Below are 17,820 nucleotides of genomic sequence, written 5' to 3' on the forward strand. Positions count from 1 at the left end.
GCTGAATTTTCTTTGACTAGTAGTGAAGTTATTTCTTTTTTGGTAGAGTAAAACATATCTCTTTATAGTGTTTTGAACACTCTTGAAGATGTTATACAAAAGATGGTTTATCTCCGATAGACACATTTTTTAGAGCAACTCATTTTTTTCCCCAGTTTTTCATTTAGTAAATAGTACTTATCAGATTCTGATCAAGTGATTATAACTCGTTAATTTGTCCTGAATTAAAAATAAGTATTAGTTACAGAAATGATGAATTTCATCTTGGTATAGTTTAAGAAATTCTTGGAATGTATAGCATTCTGTTTTAATAATACTATTTCTCCATAAGGCTATAATAGACTTGAAGATATTTTAATCTGGATCATTTTGAATTTTAATTTTTTATATATCTAGGTCAGTTTCATCTGATCAGTCAATGATGGAAATGTGAAATTCCATTGTGAAATTGGGGACTTTTGGTTATTTCACCATAATTCTGACTATTGTGTTGATTATAGGATTCTGTTCATATCACAACTGTAAATACTACATCACTTCCAGAGTCTGCCCATTTCATAATGTGAATAATAATATTCACTGCTTTCACAATTCTTTCTCTTGGTGATCCCGACACACAAATTATAGCCCCTCCTTGAATGCCTCTAAAATCTCTCTTTTATTCTGACCTCTCTCCCAATGTTCAATGTTATATTAATAACTGCTTTTTTGCACACCACTACCTGGATGTCCTTCTATGACCTCAAACTAAGTATTTAAAAATGGAATGGATTAGGACAATTCCTGACTTCACAGTCTCTCCTCTTATGTAGCTTGAAAAACTTGAGTCATTCATTTAAATGAGGACACAGCAAGTATACTTGATAAAAGCCAATTCCTGTTGTCATCTTTGTTCAGCCTGCTTCATGCAATTTTGCTGAACTATGCTCTGCACTGGCTTATTTAGTTATAGTAGATTATTCATTTAAAGGATTAAATAAATTACCTACCTCCTTGCCTTCCACAGTCGACCTATTGTTGTGTTATTTCGGGTTTACCTCTGAAACTTTTGGAAATAATTTCCTTCCTTTCTATTTCTATTCTCATTACTCTAAGTCAGGCCCTCAGGAGCTCTTGATTTAACTATTTTTAGGGCCACCCCCCCAGTTTCTGTCACCACAGTCTCCTCCCTGCAAGTCATCTGACATACAAAGTCAGTGAAAAGTTCAGTTCTGATGTCATTTCTGCTCAAAAACTTTCAGTGCATTTCCATGTTCTACAGAAGTGAATCAAAATTCCTTAGCCAGGCATTTAAAAAATTCTTTTATTCAAGTATAGTTGATTTACAATGCTGTGTTAATTTCTGCTACACAGCAAAGTGACTCGGTCATATATATATATATGGTTGCCTGTCACTAGTCTGTAAATATACATTTCTTTATTGATTCAGTTGCCATGTCTGTGTGGATGGTGATGTTATAAATGGAGGTTTATAACTATCATTTCTCATATCTACCCTCCCTCCTTTCTTTCCTCCCTCCCTTTCTTACTCCTTTTTACATTTTAAAAAATTTTAATTGGAGGATAATGACAATATTGTGTTGGTTTCTGCCATACATCAGCATGACTCAGCCATAAGCATACCTAGGCCCCCTCGCTCCCACGTCCCACTCCATTCCAGCCCTCTAGGTGGTCACAGAGCACAGGATTTGAGCTCCCTGTACCATACAGCAAATTCCCACTTGCTATCTATTCTATATGTGGTAATGTATGTGTTTCAGTACTTCTCTCTCAATTCCTTCCACCCTCTCCTTCCCTCACTGTGTCCACAAGTCTCTTCTCTGTGGCTGCCTCCCCTTTGCTTCCCTTGCAGTATAGGTTCATCAGTACCATCTTTCTAGATTTCATATATATGTATTAATATATGATATTTGTTTTTTCCTTTTTCCTTTTAATTGGCCACTTGTTATAAAGTCAATATTTACAAGGCAAACTGTGCCACGTCGTCACCTTCTTCCTTTAGCCATGTGTTTGGAGGCGACACTCAGGAGCACAGGGTTTGAACCAGGCCCTTCTTTCCCAGAGCAGCCCTCCCATTGTTTTTGAGGTTCAAAGCTGAGATGAGAAGTCTGGTAAATCCGATTAGGTGGGAGGCATCTTCAAATCAGATCAGACTGCAGGTAGCTGTTGGGGCAGTATGTGTCATTTGGGGACTGCGTGTGTGACACAGTCCTGAAACACGTTCAAACCCCTGATGACTGAGCAGAGCAGTGGGAGAGACAGAGTGTGTGGAGGCGTAGCACCCCTTCTGCGTGGCGCCTCTCGCACTGTGCTATGCTGAGCAGATGGACTGTTACACTTACAGCCCTTTTTATAGAACTACATCGATGCCATAATACTCAGGAGTGCTTGCATTAAAAACAAAGGGCTTAGGTCCTTTTCTTTTTAATGACTACCACGAGTAAATACTGACTCAGAACTACTTATCAAAGAATGACAAAAATGTCATTTTTAGCAGCATAACAACTTTTTCTCTTTAATACAAGTAAGTGAGGACTTGAGGCTGTCTGGGAGGAAAATGCTTGTGAATTGGGGAAGTACTTTTCCCTGAGAATGATACTAGGGAAGCAGAAAGCAATGCAAGAGACACTAATTATGAAGACTCAGGACTCTGGAGCATGATGGGAACTGGCTTGTCTCTGGCTGTGGTTCCTTTAAGGTGCAGTCTGCGTGGTGATTAGCATCGCCTCGGATTAAATTAATTGGCTGCCCTCAATCTCTGAGCGGCCCCACTCAGAATACACCCAAGGACACTAGTTTCTTTGCACGAAATGAACAGGTCACATATCCAGTAACATTTGTGAGGATTATTGAACTTGAGCCATCTTTTAAAGGGAAGTTTCAAGTTCTGGTAAGTACAAAACTATTTAAAAAACCTTTTCTGTGAAAATAATCTATTTTAGCTAGCTGTACTTTATTTTATATTTTATATCTAGACTACATATTTGTGTTCTATCTATCACCATTAGAAAAACCATAACTATTGCTAATATTATCTTTACCCAGATAAGCACGAAACCTTCTCAATATGCTGATATGGAAGTAGGAGGGAACTTTAATATCAGGAAATCAAGAAATTCAAGTGTATTCAAATATGAGTAAAGGTTTTTTCCTGATTTAAAAGCTCTATTTACTCATTAGAGATATCTGTGCAATACATCAAAGAAGGAGGGTGCCCGTGCTTCAGAAGAGCTGGGACCACCACCGGGAATGTGCGTGTGTGCTAGGCCACTGTAGTCATGTCTGACTCTTTGTGAGTCCATGGACTATAGCCTGCCAGGCTCCTCTGTCCATGGGGTTCTCCAGGCAAGAATACTGGAGTGGGTTGCCGTTTCCTCCTCTGGGGATCTTCCCCACCCAGGGATTGAACCTGTGTCTCTTACACCTCCTACATTGGCAAGCAGGTTCTTTACCATTAGCACCACCTGGGAAGTCATAGAGAATAAGTCCCATATTTCCTTTCTGAACTCCAACCTCCAGCCCCACTCCATAGAGTTATGACCTGTGAAATGAAATATTTTTTCTTACAACATCAGATCTCTGAATCACTACAGAACATAATGAATATACCCGCTTTATATTTTGTTTTCTACTTCATTTTTCTTTCTGAATGACTTGCATTCTTACTATGTGCCAGGAAATTAAATTAAAAATACAATTAAGAAATGATGTGCCTGCACCTTATAAACCTGTCATCTGTTGCCAAGTGAGTGGGGGAGAGAAGGAAGGTACAGCCCTCTTGGTAGAGGCAACTATTTAGCTCTGAGCTGCACAAAGGACTCAGACCAGTAACAGCACAGAGCAGTGTAACAATAGTTGCACCTAAGGAAACCAAGGGTGCTAAATCTGGTTAATCTTAAAAAGCTATGCAAGTATTCATATTTTCATGGTCTGATTCGGCAATGAAGAGCATTCAAAGAAGAGGGGATGATATTGGTAGCAAGCTGTCATGAGAAGCAGATTTCAATATAATTTGGGGTTGGAGGCAAGAGATTTTGTGTACTGGATGCTTTGCTACCTCTAGAGCAGTCAGTGGTGAGGACAGTGGAGGGCCTCAAGATCCTAGCTTCCTTGTGACCCCATGGACTGTAGCCTGCCAGGCTCTTCTGTCTATGGAGTTCTCCAGGCAAGAATACTGGAGTGGGTAGCCATTCCCTTCTCCAGGGGATCTTCCTGACCCAGGGATTGAACTGAGGTCTTCCACATTGTTGGCAGATTCTTTATTGTCTGAGCCACCAGAGAAGTCCCACTGTATGCACAGAGATCCTTTTATTCAATAATAGTGGAATCCTCATTAGACTCTGCTGTGCTTGCCCACCTCACCATGGGCTCTTACATCCCAGCCACATGTATTCAAAATATCAACACGATCTCCAAAACTTCCTCCAGTCACTTCCAGGAGTTCCCAGAGATCCTCCAACTGCTAGTTAGAGATCACTGCTAGTGAGGACCAGAGGAACTTGTATTTTTTTTTTTTTTTTTTGCTGTGGCCTCCTCTTCAAGGTGCCTGGCAACTACTCTGCTGCAGGTAATTGCTCTACAGATGGTCCTCCTCTGCTGGGCATATGGCTTCTTCCCAGGACATGGTAACTCCAGCTTCTTCCTTCATGTATTAGATTCAAAACCAATGATCAGTACTGGGCAGCAGTCAGACCGGGACCATGGGGGCCATGTCTTCCCTCCCATGGACCCTATCTTCCATGGTCTCCTTTCTGGTCCCAGCACAAAATCTTCTTTCTCCTTTTTCAGCCACAAACAAACAAAAACCAAGACACCTCCCCCCACCCCCCACTGCCTAACAAAACCCTAAGTGTATCAGCTCACATAACTATGTTCCCAACATGACCAGCAGGTGAGCAGCTCTCTAAATAATGAGATCCAGGCAGGATGCTACTGGAATCAAAAGCGTCACCAGAAACTTGGTGGGTTAAGTGGTAAAGAATCTGCATGCCAATGCAGCAGCCCCATATTCGATCCTTGGGTCAGGAAGATCCCTTGGAGAAGGGAGTGGCAATTCCCTCCAGTATTCTTGCCTGGGAAATCCCATGGACAGAGGAGCCTGGCAGGCTACAGTCCATGGGGTCTCGAAGAGTCGGACACGACTGAGCACGCACACACGAACTTACATATAGATGAATATGCTATTCAAATTTAGGTGAAAAATGTGTCTTAAACACTATTCATGTAAAATAACTTCAAATATATATTAAGTAAACGAGCCTAAAAAGTGGTTGGAGGCAAAGACTTCTGAAGTCTTTTGTTCAGACAACGAAGAAATTCATCCCTTTCATCACAGCAGCATGGCACAGTTTGTCAGGTCAGACCAGAGTTTATCAGCCGAGGATGAGCAGAGATTAAGGTTTTGCTGACACTGCAAAGCTGGATTCCCCAGCTCCTGCTACACTGCCTTTTGTGTCTTAAGTATTATAATTACTGTAAACTGCTTGAGAAGAGAGAAGGGGAGACACATCTCATTTCTAGGCTGATCTTTGAACACATTATATTATGTTACATATAAATAATATTGGCAAGTCATATTGGAGATAAATGAAGAATCTTAGATAACAGCTCGCAAACATTTAAGTAAGTGATTTGGCCCAGATTTATAGCTGATTTACAGTGCTGAACATGCCTTATTCATCTGTATGATACTGATCATATTTATTTAGTTTGTCCAATTTGTCTTCAAGGCTGCAGGGCATTCTTACTCTGTCAAAAGACACTAATAATTACATTGATTTAGAACAACAGAAAGTAGCTGCAGTGTGCTACCAATGAAAAACAAGCCAAGCCTCAGATAAACCCTCCCACAAGCTGCTCACTTGTCAGTCAGACTCTTGGAATGTGGACAAGAAAAACCTCAGTGATTGGCTGAAATGGCTTTTAAATTCCGTTGGAAAATTTCACTTTCCAGGCTCTACTGGGAGCAGTAACCAGATTGCATCATTTGTAGCAGCCCATAGTAATGCCGTCATTCATTCTAAAAATATTTGTTTAGTGCAGCATTTTCCAACTTAGGATTAGCTGTGTGTAATTTAACTGCATTTTCTACAATCTGTAATGAAAACATCTTAAACTACCTTAATATGGCCCTTTTTAAAAGGGCCTTCCAGAATTTAATGTCAGGAAACAACTTCCTCCAAATAAGTTCATTTGATTCCATCTAACAGACAATTTGAACTTTATAAACTTTTCCTGTGTTCTCCCTTTTCCTTGACTTCCAGGACATGCAGAACTAAACTGATCAGTTGCAAAGCTCTTCTCATTGGATGGTTTCTGATTTGTGTTCCTTTTATTTTTAAAATTGTTCAATAATACCTGCTAATTTTAAAGATTCACAAAATTTGGCAATGTATAAAAAGCACAAATATTATGCACAGCTCTGCCATCAGAGATAACCACCATCAACACTGGGCTGTATATACATTTTCTTCTTCTAGTATAATAAATGTTACACACATTGGCAATGGCCTAGCGTGTGTATTCTACAAGCTGCTTTTTCACTTAGTAATAAATGTCATGATCATTTCTCTATGCCAATAAATACAAGCCAATAAAGCCCTCTTTAATGGTTGTGCAGTTTTCCATGGATGTATACCTCATGATTTATCTACCTGTGCCCAATTCATTGCTGTCTTTAGGTTGTTTTTAATTTTTATTTATTTTACTTATTTATTTAGCTATGCTGGGTCTCAGTTGCAGCATGTCAGATTTCTAATTGTGGCATGTGGGATCTAGTTCCCTGCATGGGAAGAGCAGAGTCTTTGTCACTAGACCACCATAGATGTTCCTTTAGGCTGCTTTTAATCTTTCAATTATAAACACCCTTACTTAACTGCTGCCTTTATATCTTTTTATTTTAAGCCCTGAAAGTTATCTTTCAAAACAGGAAGGTATAACGAATGAGTAAGTGAATGAATGAAATCCTAGGAACAGCTATCAGTAGCTGTGTTAGCATCAGCACGTATTCCTCTTGGTGCTGTTACCATGAAGTCTGAATAATTTCCTTCCCTCCCCAGGTCTCAACCAAAATGAGCGAAACTCCTTCCACCAGTTTCTCCATGGTTCGCCGGATCTCCTCTGAAGGTCAGCTTCCTTCTCCTCGCCAGTCGGGAATCACCCAGCCTGTCGTGGCCAAAAGGATCAGTTTCTACAAGAGCGGAGACCCGCAGTTCGGCGGGGTCCGGGTGGTGCTGAACCCTCGTTCCTTCAAGACATTCGATGCTCTCCTGGACAACCTGTCGGGCAAGGTGCCCCTGCCCTTCGGGGTGCGGAACATCAGCACCCCGCGGGGGAGGCACAGCATCACGCGCCTGGAGGAGCTGGAGGACGGTCAGTCGTACCTGTGCTCCCACGGCAGGAGGGTGCAGCCAGTGGACTTGGACAAGGCCCGGTGTCGCCCGCGGCCCTGGCTCAGCAGCCGAGCTCTCAGCACGCATGTGCAGCGAGGCCCCGCCCCTGCTGCTCCCGGCATGCTGCGCGTGCCGCGACGGCTCGTGGTCTTCAGGAATGGCGACCCCAAGACGAGGCGTGCAATCGTGCTCAACAGGAGGGTCACGCAGAGCTTCGAGGTCTTCCTGCAGTACCTGACACAGGTCATGCAGCGCCCGGTGACCAAGCTGTACGCCACAGACGGAAGGAAGGTGAGCGTTTGAGGGGACGGGGGCTCTTCACATCTGAGCTCGAGTAGTGAGGGATGTGATGGTGTTCACCTCCCCCAAGAAGGTTTTTCCCACATGTGTGCATGCATGTGTGAGGACGTTCGTGCAGGCTCACAGCTGCATGCTAACATGCTTCAGTGTGCATGGGAGGGCACTGGCTCATCTGGGTGGATGTTCTTTTTGAGGTCAGATTCGGATGAGGCATGGTCCAGGAGCACCTCTTTTTTTCTCCTCCACTCTTTCCCTTGAGCCTTGACTTACAGAAGGTGTTGGCACATAATGTGTTACTGTAGAATAGGCTAATACATCGTGAGATGAGGTGTTGAGGCAAGGAATAGGACTTGATTCAAAAGCTAGCAGACTGAGAGGACTAGTGTCCCCCAAAACCATCTTTTTGGAATCTGTATGCCAGTTTTTTTATAGAACAGAGAGGGGGAGGAGGTGAGGAAATAAAGTAAAATAGCCATTATTTTTGCAAAATATTGCCAGCCTGGGCCAGCCTGGGGTGAGGTCGTGTTAATTTCTTCTTTTCTGCAGCCATCCACAGGTGGGCAAGGTCAGATTGTCTCCCCATGAGCTGAACAAAGGCACTTTAGGTGAGCATGCAGGCAGACGGGGCTAGGTTCCCTGAGGCAACCATTATGTAATAATGGCTGATAATGTGATGATAATAGCAAAAGCAACTGGAAAGCAAAGGTTAAAGTCAAAGAAACAGATCCAACATAGAGTTAGATTTTCTGTTCCTTGTTACATAATCTCAATGATATTTCTTAAAAAAGAGTGGCCTAGAGTGCTATTCTTTCGGGGACAGAAAGCATTTTTCTGGGACCTGCGTGTCCACAGTCACTCAATGTTGGGGTCCTGGAGTGACTGTCAGGCCCTTTCCCAGCTGGGTGCTTGGGTGGGTAGGACAGGGGTAGTCTTGCATACCTTTTGAAGGTTTCTTTAGTTATGAGGGCAGAACTCTGATCTGTCCCAGGCAGTTGTGGGCTGAATAAGGATGTTGGTCTAATGTCCCCTTCTCCACCCCATCCCCGTTTAGTACTTCATTAGTTTGTATACATCATTGGTGCCCAACAGATGGTTGGTGAGTATCTCTTTCAAACTGTGGAGGTGGTTAAATTAATTCAATCTGTCATAAACTCAATGTATGGAAAGAACAGAACTTCATGTTGCTCGTGTCAGGACCACAACTCTTTGATTTTTTTCCCTAGGTTCCCAGTCTGCAGGCTGTGATCCTGAGCTCTGGAGCTGTGGTGGCAGCAGGAAGGGAACCGTTTAAACCAGGAAATTATGACATCCAAAAGTACTTGCTTCCTGCTAGATTACCAGGGATCTCTCGTCGTGTGTACCCCAAGGGAAATGCTAGGTCAGAAAGCAGAAAAAGTAAGTCACTTAAATATATAGCCCTTATTTTTAGCCCTAAGTTTTTTTTATTTTAACCTCAAAACAACAACAGCAATTCATCTTAAATGACCAATTTCCTTCATCACAGAAAAAGAGAGGATCAAAACATTTTAAACTGAAATTGGTTCTATTTATAGCTGCAAAGCGTCAGAGAGATTAATAATTTTAAAAAGATTGTTTTTCAAATCAATCAATGATATATCTATTTAAATTGATGAGTTTCTTTTTATTTTTTTTGTTTTGCACCTAATACCTAGATAAAAGATCAAAATGCCATCATTTCTTGGTTTAGAGAGGAATTCTAAATTCTATGGGATATGAGTAAGTGACGCACCAATAGTTTTGGAGTTTTCTGTATATAATAAATACCATGTAGCACAGCTGAGCTCAGATTAATTGACTGACTTAAAAAAAATTCTCTTAATTACATACATGCTCCACTTTCTGAAGTTATTCCAGTAAAAGCCATAGGCCCTTAGATTCACTTTTTATTAATTAAAAAAAAAATTCATATGGCCAGTTGCTAGTTAACAGTACTCTAGATTGACAGGTCCTTAAATATCATACAGTGTGACATTATCCTTTGGATAGGGGAGGACGAGGACCTTTTGATACCCATGAGTGTGGTATAGGCTGTAAGTTACCCTTTTCAGGCATAGCTGATCTCATTATTCATTGTGTGCAGCATTTTAACTCGGTGCTAAAGTGTTGATTGCCATTTACACTTCAATTTTAGTTTTTATTTTCTTTCAACGTGCTATAATACACATTTTGAGTAGTGTTAATTCCTCTACCTATTGCTCAAATGGGCAGATTCAACTCTCACTTATTGTTGTTATTTAGTTATTTCATGTGTTCTGTTGGTTCAGTCGTGTCTGACTCTTTGTGACCCCATGGACTGTAGCCCTGCCAGGCTTCTCTGTCCATAGGATTCTCCAGACACGAATAGTGGAGTGGGTTCTCATTTCCTCCTCCAGGGGATCTTCCTGACCCAGGGATTGAACCTGTGTCCTCTGCATTGCAGGCAGATTCTTTATCATTGTGCCACGTGGGAAGTCCATGGGGACTGGGTACATAGGGTATGCCTGTGTGCAGCTAAATATCTGTTTTGCCTAGGGTAGTGTTGTCTCACCCTGGTCATTTTGTTAAACTGATTTTATTATGTTCTCTCTGATGTGGGTTTCTGAGCATGGTTTTTGGTGGCTTCAGGGAATCTGAGGGCTTCAGTAAGTTTTTACTTTAAAACATAATGAGTGAAACATTTTCATTTATAATTTTGGTAATATATTTGGTAAATATATTACCAAATAAATTTGGTAAATATATTCCAAAAATAAGAGAGAGTATCTCTAGCCTTATACCCTGAAGCAAAAGGTGTTTAATTGATGGTAAGCATATGCACAGGGCTTCCCAGGTGACTCAGTGGTAAAGAATCCACCTGCCAGTATAGGAGACGACCGAGACCCGGCTTCAATCCCTGAGTCGAGAAGATCCACTGCAGGAGGGCTTGGCAACCCACTCCAGTATTCTTGCCTGGAGAATCTCATGGACAGAGGAGCCTGGTGGACTACAGACACGACTGAGCGGCTGAGCATAGCACAGCACAAGCATGTGCACATCTATACAAGCTACAGATCGTAATTTGACTGAGTTGAGGAAGCATGAGTGCCAAGGTCATCGCTAGAGATGCATGTTAAAAAAATACCTAGATATCTGGCTTTGTGATTAGCTTTCTTCTCTTTTGTGACTGACATTAAATTAAATGTACTTTTTATAGAAGATGATGTCAAGTTAATAATCATTACTAAGTTAATCTTGCCTTTAAAATAAATTATAAAACTGTTTTCACTTTGGCAATGCTATAGATACCTCTCTTTGATACATACTGATAGGAAGATGGATACCACCAAAAAACTATCCCTTGCTTGTATGGCTAGGTAAGCAGCACTGGATTACACCCCAAGTCCAGTACTGTGAAACAGAATAATACAGCAAAACCAAACCTCACAGAAACCTCTTTATTTTTGCTAGAATCTTTAGCAGTTTCTACTTTCTACTTTCTGTATTAAAATTACCTTATTAAACTCATTAAGACTTAAGTACAATTCTGTGAATTTCCTCACTGAAGTAGAATTTAAGTTCTTTTTTAAATAGTATGTTGTAGAAACGTACCAGATATTACCATGAATTAAAGTGACCAAATGAATACATAGAGGTGAGAAATTTAACAACATCTTACTATGACATTTAGAAAATAGGGTATTTTTCATACTAATTGTTCATTTTCTTTTTTTCTTTGCTGCCTCCTCTATTGGATATTTATGACTTCTCTCTCTTCCACGTTGTATTTTACTTTTAAAATCTTGAAAGTGAGCACACATGTACCTTCAAGCCCAACGTCTCAGATTTATTCTCTTTCTTCTGAGAAAATGCAGAGTAATGATTGCTACTCGGATCATTCTTTTGCTTCTGAAAATTACTTGGCATTAGAAAAAAATGATTCTCAGAATTTATTGATATATCCTTCTGAAGATGATGTTGAGAAATCAATTATTTTTAATCAAGATGGCACTATGACAGTTGAGATGAAAATTCGATTCAAGATAAAGGAAGAAGAAACCATAAAATGGACAACCACTCTCTGTAGAGCTGATCTGTCCAATAATGGTGAAAAAAGTGAAATAAGCAGTCTCCCAGGGAGAATGGATGATCGATCATCTGGTGTAAAGATTACTGCATGTTCACTGTCCGCAGACGTCTCACCTCTGGAGAAAGGTGGTAGTCAGGTAGACAGTCTAGCGGAGGAGGTGAACACTCAAGTAAAAGATCAAGATGTTGAAACTTGCAGTTCTACTAGCTGGGAGAACCCTACTATGGACACAGATGCCACCCAGGGAACTCAGGATCGAGTGAAGCATCGTTTCTACAGGCCCCCTACACCTGGACCAAGGAGAGTGAGGCAGAAGAAGTCTGTGATAGGGAGTGTGACCTTAGTATCTGAAACTGAGGTTCAAGAGAAAATGATTGGGCAGTTTTCCTACAATGAAGAAAGGAAAGATTGGGAAAACAAGTCTGAGTATCACATGGTCACACATTCTTGCAGTAAAATGTCATCTGTGTCCAACAGACCCATACTCGTTCAAGTTGATAACGATGAGCAGGTAGCATCATCTTTAGAAAGAAAAAAGGAAAGCAGATTGCTCAAATCAAGTGCAATAAGTGCTGGTGTTGTAGAAATTACAAGTCAGAAGATGTTAGAGATGTCCCATAATGGTGGCTTGCCACAGACTACATCAGAAAACTCAATTGTGGAGGAAAGTATAGTTGATAATGTCACAGCAGACAACGAAGCTAGTGTTAAGAGTTTAAGAACTTATGGTAGCACCGATGATAGATCCAGCCCTTTCTTAGCAGATGCAGCTCACTCTTCAAGTAACAACCCTGGAACTGACAAAACTATTTCCAAGACCCCAGCTTCAGTAGGACCCTCTACTGTCACTACAAGAATTGACCAACTGATCCATGAATTTTCTCAGTGTGGTTTAACAAAACTTCCAGAAAATGAAAAGCAGATTTCGTCATCTGTTGCTAGCAAAAAAAAGATGAAATCTCAGCAGCGTGTGATAAATTCTCAGCATCAGGCTGGAGAGATGGCAACTAAAAGAATCCCCAGGAAGAATAAGAGAATGAACACAAGAGGTAGAATTGCACAGGAAACCATATTGCAAGATTCATGTAGTCCCCTCAAAGGGGCCATACTTTGTGAAAAAGACTTCCATGCAAGTGATACGGTAATTGAATCAAATTATTTTTCTTCGAAAGGTAATAATCCTGTGAATTCCAGAAATTTACATAGAAATAAATTAAATACTATTCATAAACCTAAGGTTCAAGGACTTTTAGCCAGAAGAAAATCCAGACCACTAAACAAAGTAAACTTGGGAGGGCCTACAAAAAGAGAAATTGGTCAAGGAGAGAAAGTGTTTTCCCACAATGAGATTGGATATTGCAAAAATACTTTTGAAAATCAAAATTTATTTCATTTATTTAACTTCCTTGAGCAAAAACCCAATGCTTTTTGTGGGCCAGAGTCTCAGGCAGAAACAGCATCTTGGTATTTGAGAGGAACATCAAAGAGGAGTTTAGTTTCAAAAGTTAATAATTCACACATAACTTTAAGGAGCCAGAAAAAACAAAAACGGGATAAGTTGAAATCAGATACTACTGTAAGTAAGCAGCATGTCACAACCAGGGCAAATTCTTTGGCTTCTTTGGAAAAAGCTGTTTTTCCTGAGAATGTTACCCATCATTCAGTTCAAAGTTATGTACAAAGATGGTTGCAGAACTTAAGTCCACAAGCAGCTTTGCAATTTGGCAAGTCAGCTCCAGTATACAAAAAGGAAAGGGATGTGGCGAGTTACAAAAATGGCTTTCTTCCAGGAAACAGTTCCTACACTAGTTCTGGAAAAGGAAATGATTCTGTTCTGGAAAGTAATAGACACACAACTAAAAGTGCCACTTTGACAGGAGACAATCTAGGGAAGAAAGTAGGTATGTCTTTAGACAAAGGTAGCAGTGAAGAACTCATCCAGGATCACTGTGAGAGCCATACTGACTCCCTGAACGATACTTCCTTGTTTTCTGTTCATGAATTCTGTACTTTGTCGCAGTCAGCTACTGATGATCCTAATGCTAAAAGTCAGGTGTCTGCTGCAAAGTCTGGGCAAGAGGTGAGCCTTGTTTACAAAGATATAAACCTTGCTGCAAAAGGGCCAAGCGTAGAGACTGCCGTACAAGTAGATCTGGAAGGGGACGCCCCACAGCGCTTGTCGCCAGTCCAGCTGCTTCGCCAGCTGCAAGCTTTGGTTCCTAGTAGTCCCAAGGCTCAAAATGGAGTTGTTCAGATGCCAGGTCCACTTTCAGAAATTCCTTTCCCTTCTTTGATATGTAATTCCTCCACTAATGTACTTCTAGCTTGGCTTCTGGTGCTAAACCTAAAGGGAGGTATGAGTAGCTTCTGTCCAGGTGACGCTCTCAAGGCGACCAGTGGAAGTTCAGAAACACTTGCATTGTTGGAGGTGCTGAAGCACATTGCCGTCACAGAGGAAGCTGATGACTTGAAGGCCGCCGTGGCCAGCTTAGTGGAATCAGCCACAAATCACTTTGGATTCACTGAGAAAGAACAGGATGTGGTTCCAATAGGTCTTTCTGCAAATTGCTCTACACCCAACATTCAGATAGTTCCTCAGTGTGCTGAAAATGGGAAAATCTCTTTAGATGGAAGCCATACTGCTGGTGAGGAAGTCTCTGAAGTCTGTGTTACAGCAGTGACTTGCTCTCCATGTAAAATGGGCACTGTAGTTAACACTTACCCTCCAAAAGAGACTTGTCACCTCAGTGAAGATTCTTTCCCCAGTGATGACTGTACCGTGGATCAGACTTCCATGAACAAGGCTTGTTTCTTAGGAGACATCTCTTCACTTACTGATGCTGTGTCTTCTCATGAGGCTTGTACTTATGAGCAAAACCATATCTATGAGAGAGCTGATAATTTGGAATTGACTGAAGAGTTAGAAAGAGTTGATGAAGTTCAGAAAGACAGAAATATTTTGTCAGACCCTGGGTATAAACATGGCTCTAATATGTTGGTGTCACACCAAAGTATCAGTAATTTAAGCCACTGTGGCTCTTTCCAAAATACAACTGAATCAGAACTTCATGGAGAAAATAGTTTTTTAGATAAATTTGAAAGTTGTTCATTAAAGAAATTTCAGGATAAAAATGTATATACATCTTTTGATAAGGAGGATTCAAAGACTTCTGAAGAACCAGGCTCAACAACCAACAGCATGACATCAAGTGAAAGAAATGTCTCAGAATTGGAATCTTTTGAGGAATTAGAAAACCAGAACACTGTTATCTTTAATACAAAGGTAAATTCAGGGGAGCAAGTGGCTGCAGAATTGATCCGAAAGGAGTTAGAGGCTAGTAAAAGTTTGGAATTGATCGAAGTGTCCAGCAGAAATGATGCAGAAGGAAAGGATGGTGTAATTTGTGAGACAATCAGTAGAAGACTGGTGACTCCACCATCTTTAGTATTTTGTTATGATTCTAAGCAAAATACGGAAAAGAAGCCCAGTGATGGAGAAACTAAAACAAGAGTCAAAAAGATGGTGGAAAGCTTGGAAGCTGGAAGTTCTTCAGAGTCCCCTCTTAATTTTAAAAACAGTCTAAGAAGGTCAGGAACTTCTGATTGGTCAGATTATAGACAAGACAGTGAGAATGAACAGTCATACAAAACATCCAGCGATGGCCCCAGTGACAGTGATGAGGAGATGATCCCAGAGAAAGAATGCAACAAAGGATTTGTTAAAAGGACAATAGAGAAACTTTATGGTAAAGCAGAGATGATGAGACCATCTTTTTTTGCTGGCTCTACACACACATCTCAGGTTTATCCTTGTGATTCTGTGGAATTTCAGGGTGCTGGGAAAGTAGGTCTTTATGATCCTGAAGGTCAGTCACTTGGCTCTTCAGAACGGATATCTAGTAATTCAAGTGTGTTGCAGAAATTTCCAGAGCAAAAACGAGATAAATGTGATGTTAATAACATGAGGGCCAGTTATCCCAGGGAAGATATTGCAGAACATGGTACAGAACAGAATGATCATAAAAGAATCCTGAGGAACAAGGAAGAGGGAGTACTGATCGACAAGGGCAAGTGGCTCCTGAAAGAAAATCATTTGCTAAGAGTGTCATCACCTGAATGTTCTGACCCATGTGGCCATGCAGACACCACATCAGTGGATACTCTACTGGATAATAACAGCAACGAGGTTCCATATTCACATTTTGGAAACTTGGCTCCAGGCCCAAGCATGGCTGAACTATCCTCCTCAGAGCTAGAGGAACTGACTCAGCCTCCTGAGCTGAGATGCAATTATTTTAACATGCCTCATTGTACTGACTCGGAGCCCTTCCATGATGATGAGCTAGATATTCAAGATGAAGCTTGTGCTCAGGAGAGAAAACCAAATCACCCAGAAGAGGAGAAGGGCAACCTTAGATCAGAGAGAGTGTGTACATCTGCCACACATGTCTTCGCATCTGCTGGTAACAAAGTCCATCCTGTCTCTGATAGTGCTGTTAGGAACCAACCATTGGCTGGTAGTAATGTAATTCATGGAGCCCTTCGGGAAGACGACTCTTTGGATAAACTCTATAATATCTGTGGTCAACATTGCCCAATACTCACTGTGATTAACCAGCCCATAAATGAGGAACACCGAGGATTTGCGTATTGCAAAGATTCTGATGTTGAAAATTCTTTGAGTCTCCAGTTATGGATGAAAATACACCCATGTTTACGACAGTCAAGCAAAACCATGTTCAGAGATAAGAACAGTAAAACAAGAAGTAGAAGAACACTTACTGATAATGCCATTGCCAATACACATGATTGGCCTCATTTTAATAACACATTTGACTTGATGGACAGAAGGAGAAAATTAAAACGAAGTAACTGCGTGGGCTTAGAGGAAGAAAATAATTTCAATAAATTTCAGTCATATTTAAAGAATTTCTTGCACACGTTGTTGTTAGTTGTGGGTCAGGTGAATTCAAATACACAAGACCCCAGCAGTCAGACAAAGGATATCTTTGAAGTAGTTGATGAGAACAATAACTTATTAAATAGCAGATTCCAGAACTCAGGAACCAATCTCAACCAAGTAGTCAGAGAACACAGCTCTCATTTGTCCTTTGAAATGCTTGGCCAAGCCTGCCTGTTTTGCCAAGTTGAGACATTCTTAGGTATTAGCAACAGAAATATCTTAGAAATATTTTATATTTTTGAAGATGAAAATCTTTTCATTTGGGAAGAGGAAAACTAATTACATTGGACTGATCTTGAAAGCCGTGATGAATGAGCAGATTTCCAATTTCAGTATCAGTGCAGCCTTTCATCAGTGTTTTCTCCTTATGAAAAGATGAAGCATATGGGATGGACATGGATTAGATATCGCTAAGAATTTCCCACTTCTTCAGAATGAACTTACCCTAGAAATCTTGCCACTGGATAATCCAATTTGACTTTAATCACTCCTGTATTCTTCATTTTTCCAGCAGTTACAGACTCGATGTCTATTCTTTTTGAACTTTCTATGCGTTTTTCTCTTGAACATGTGTAATTTCTTATTTCTCTTCTATTTCTAATTTCTATTTCTAAGATATCATAAATGCCCTGAGGATAGGAATTACATCTCTCCCTCCCTTTTTAAAATGTCAACTTAGTGCAAAATGTGTGTTGAAGGTATTGGTGAGTTACTGGAATAGACATAGCTGAAGATTACTTTATTTATTAATTTTAACTACTGATTTGATGAAAGTATGATTAGAGTGTCACGACAATCTTGTAATGTTTGTGTGTCTGTGTGTGTGTGCCAAATGTATTGAATCTACTTTCCTCATAACATCTGTCTAATGAACTTGCAAGTATTTCCTTAGGACAGGACTCACCATTTTTCCTCATGAGTAGAAAGTGATGCTGTACCACTCAGCTGGCTCTCCAGTACTTTGCCTAGAAATTATAATTTCTTTAACATTAGTAAAATGTCAAGAAACTTAAATAGGTCAGAGAAAATGAAAAAGTTTAAGGCAAGCTTTGTGAAGAAAAATGAGAAGAACTGGAATGATTTAAGTTGGAAAAGAAAAG

General features: G+C 40.5%; 1 protein-coding gene across 1 annotated transcript; it reads left to right on the plus strand.

Annotated features, from left to right (window-relative positions):
• The first annotated feature begins 2,872 nt into the window (after positions 1-2,872).
• On the plus strand, positions 2,873-16,999 carry RP1 (RP1 axonemal microtubule associated). The gene is made up of 4 exons (XM_061122812.1): positions 2,873-2,890; positions 7,059-7,682; positions 8,915-9,086; positions 11,478-16,999. The coding sequence occupies exons 2-4, from the start codon at positions 7,071-7,073 to the stop codon at positions 16,997-16,999; spliced, it is 6,306 nt and encodes a 2,101-aa protein (XP_060978795.1). The 5' UTR covers positions 2,873-2,890; positions 7,059-7,070.
• Positions 17,000-17,820: the final 821 nt, after the last annotated feature.

This window comes from Dama dama, chromosome 21, assembly GCF_033118175.1.
Source record: "Dama dama isolate Ldn47 chromosome 21, ASM3311817v1, whole genome shotgun sequence".
NCBI lineage: Eukaryota > Metazoa > Chordata > Mammalia > Artiodactyla > Cervidae > Dama > Dama dama.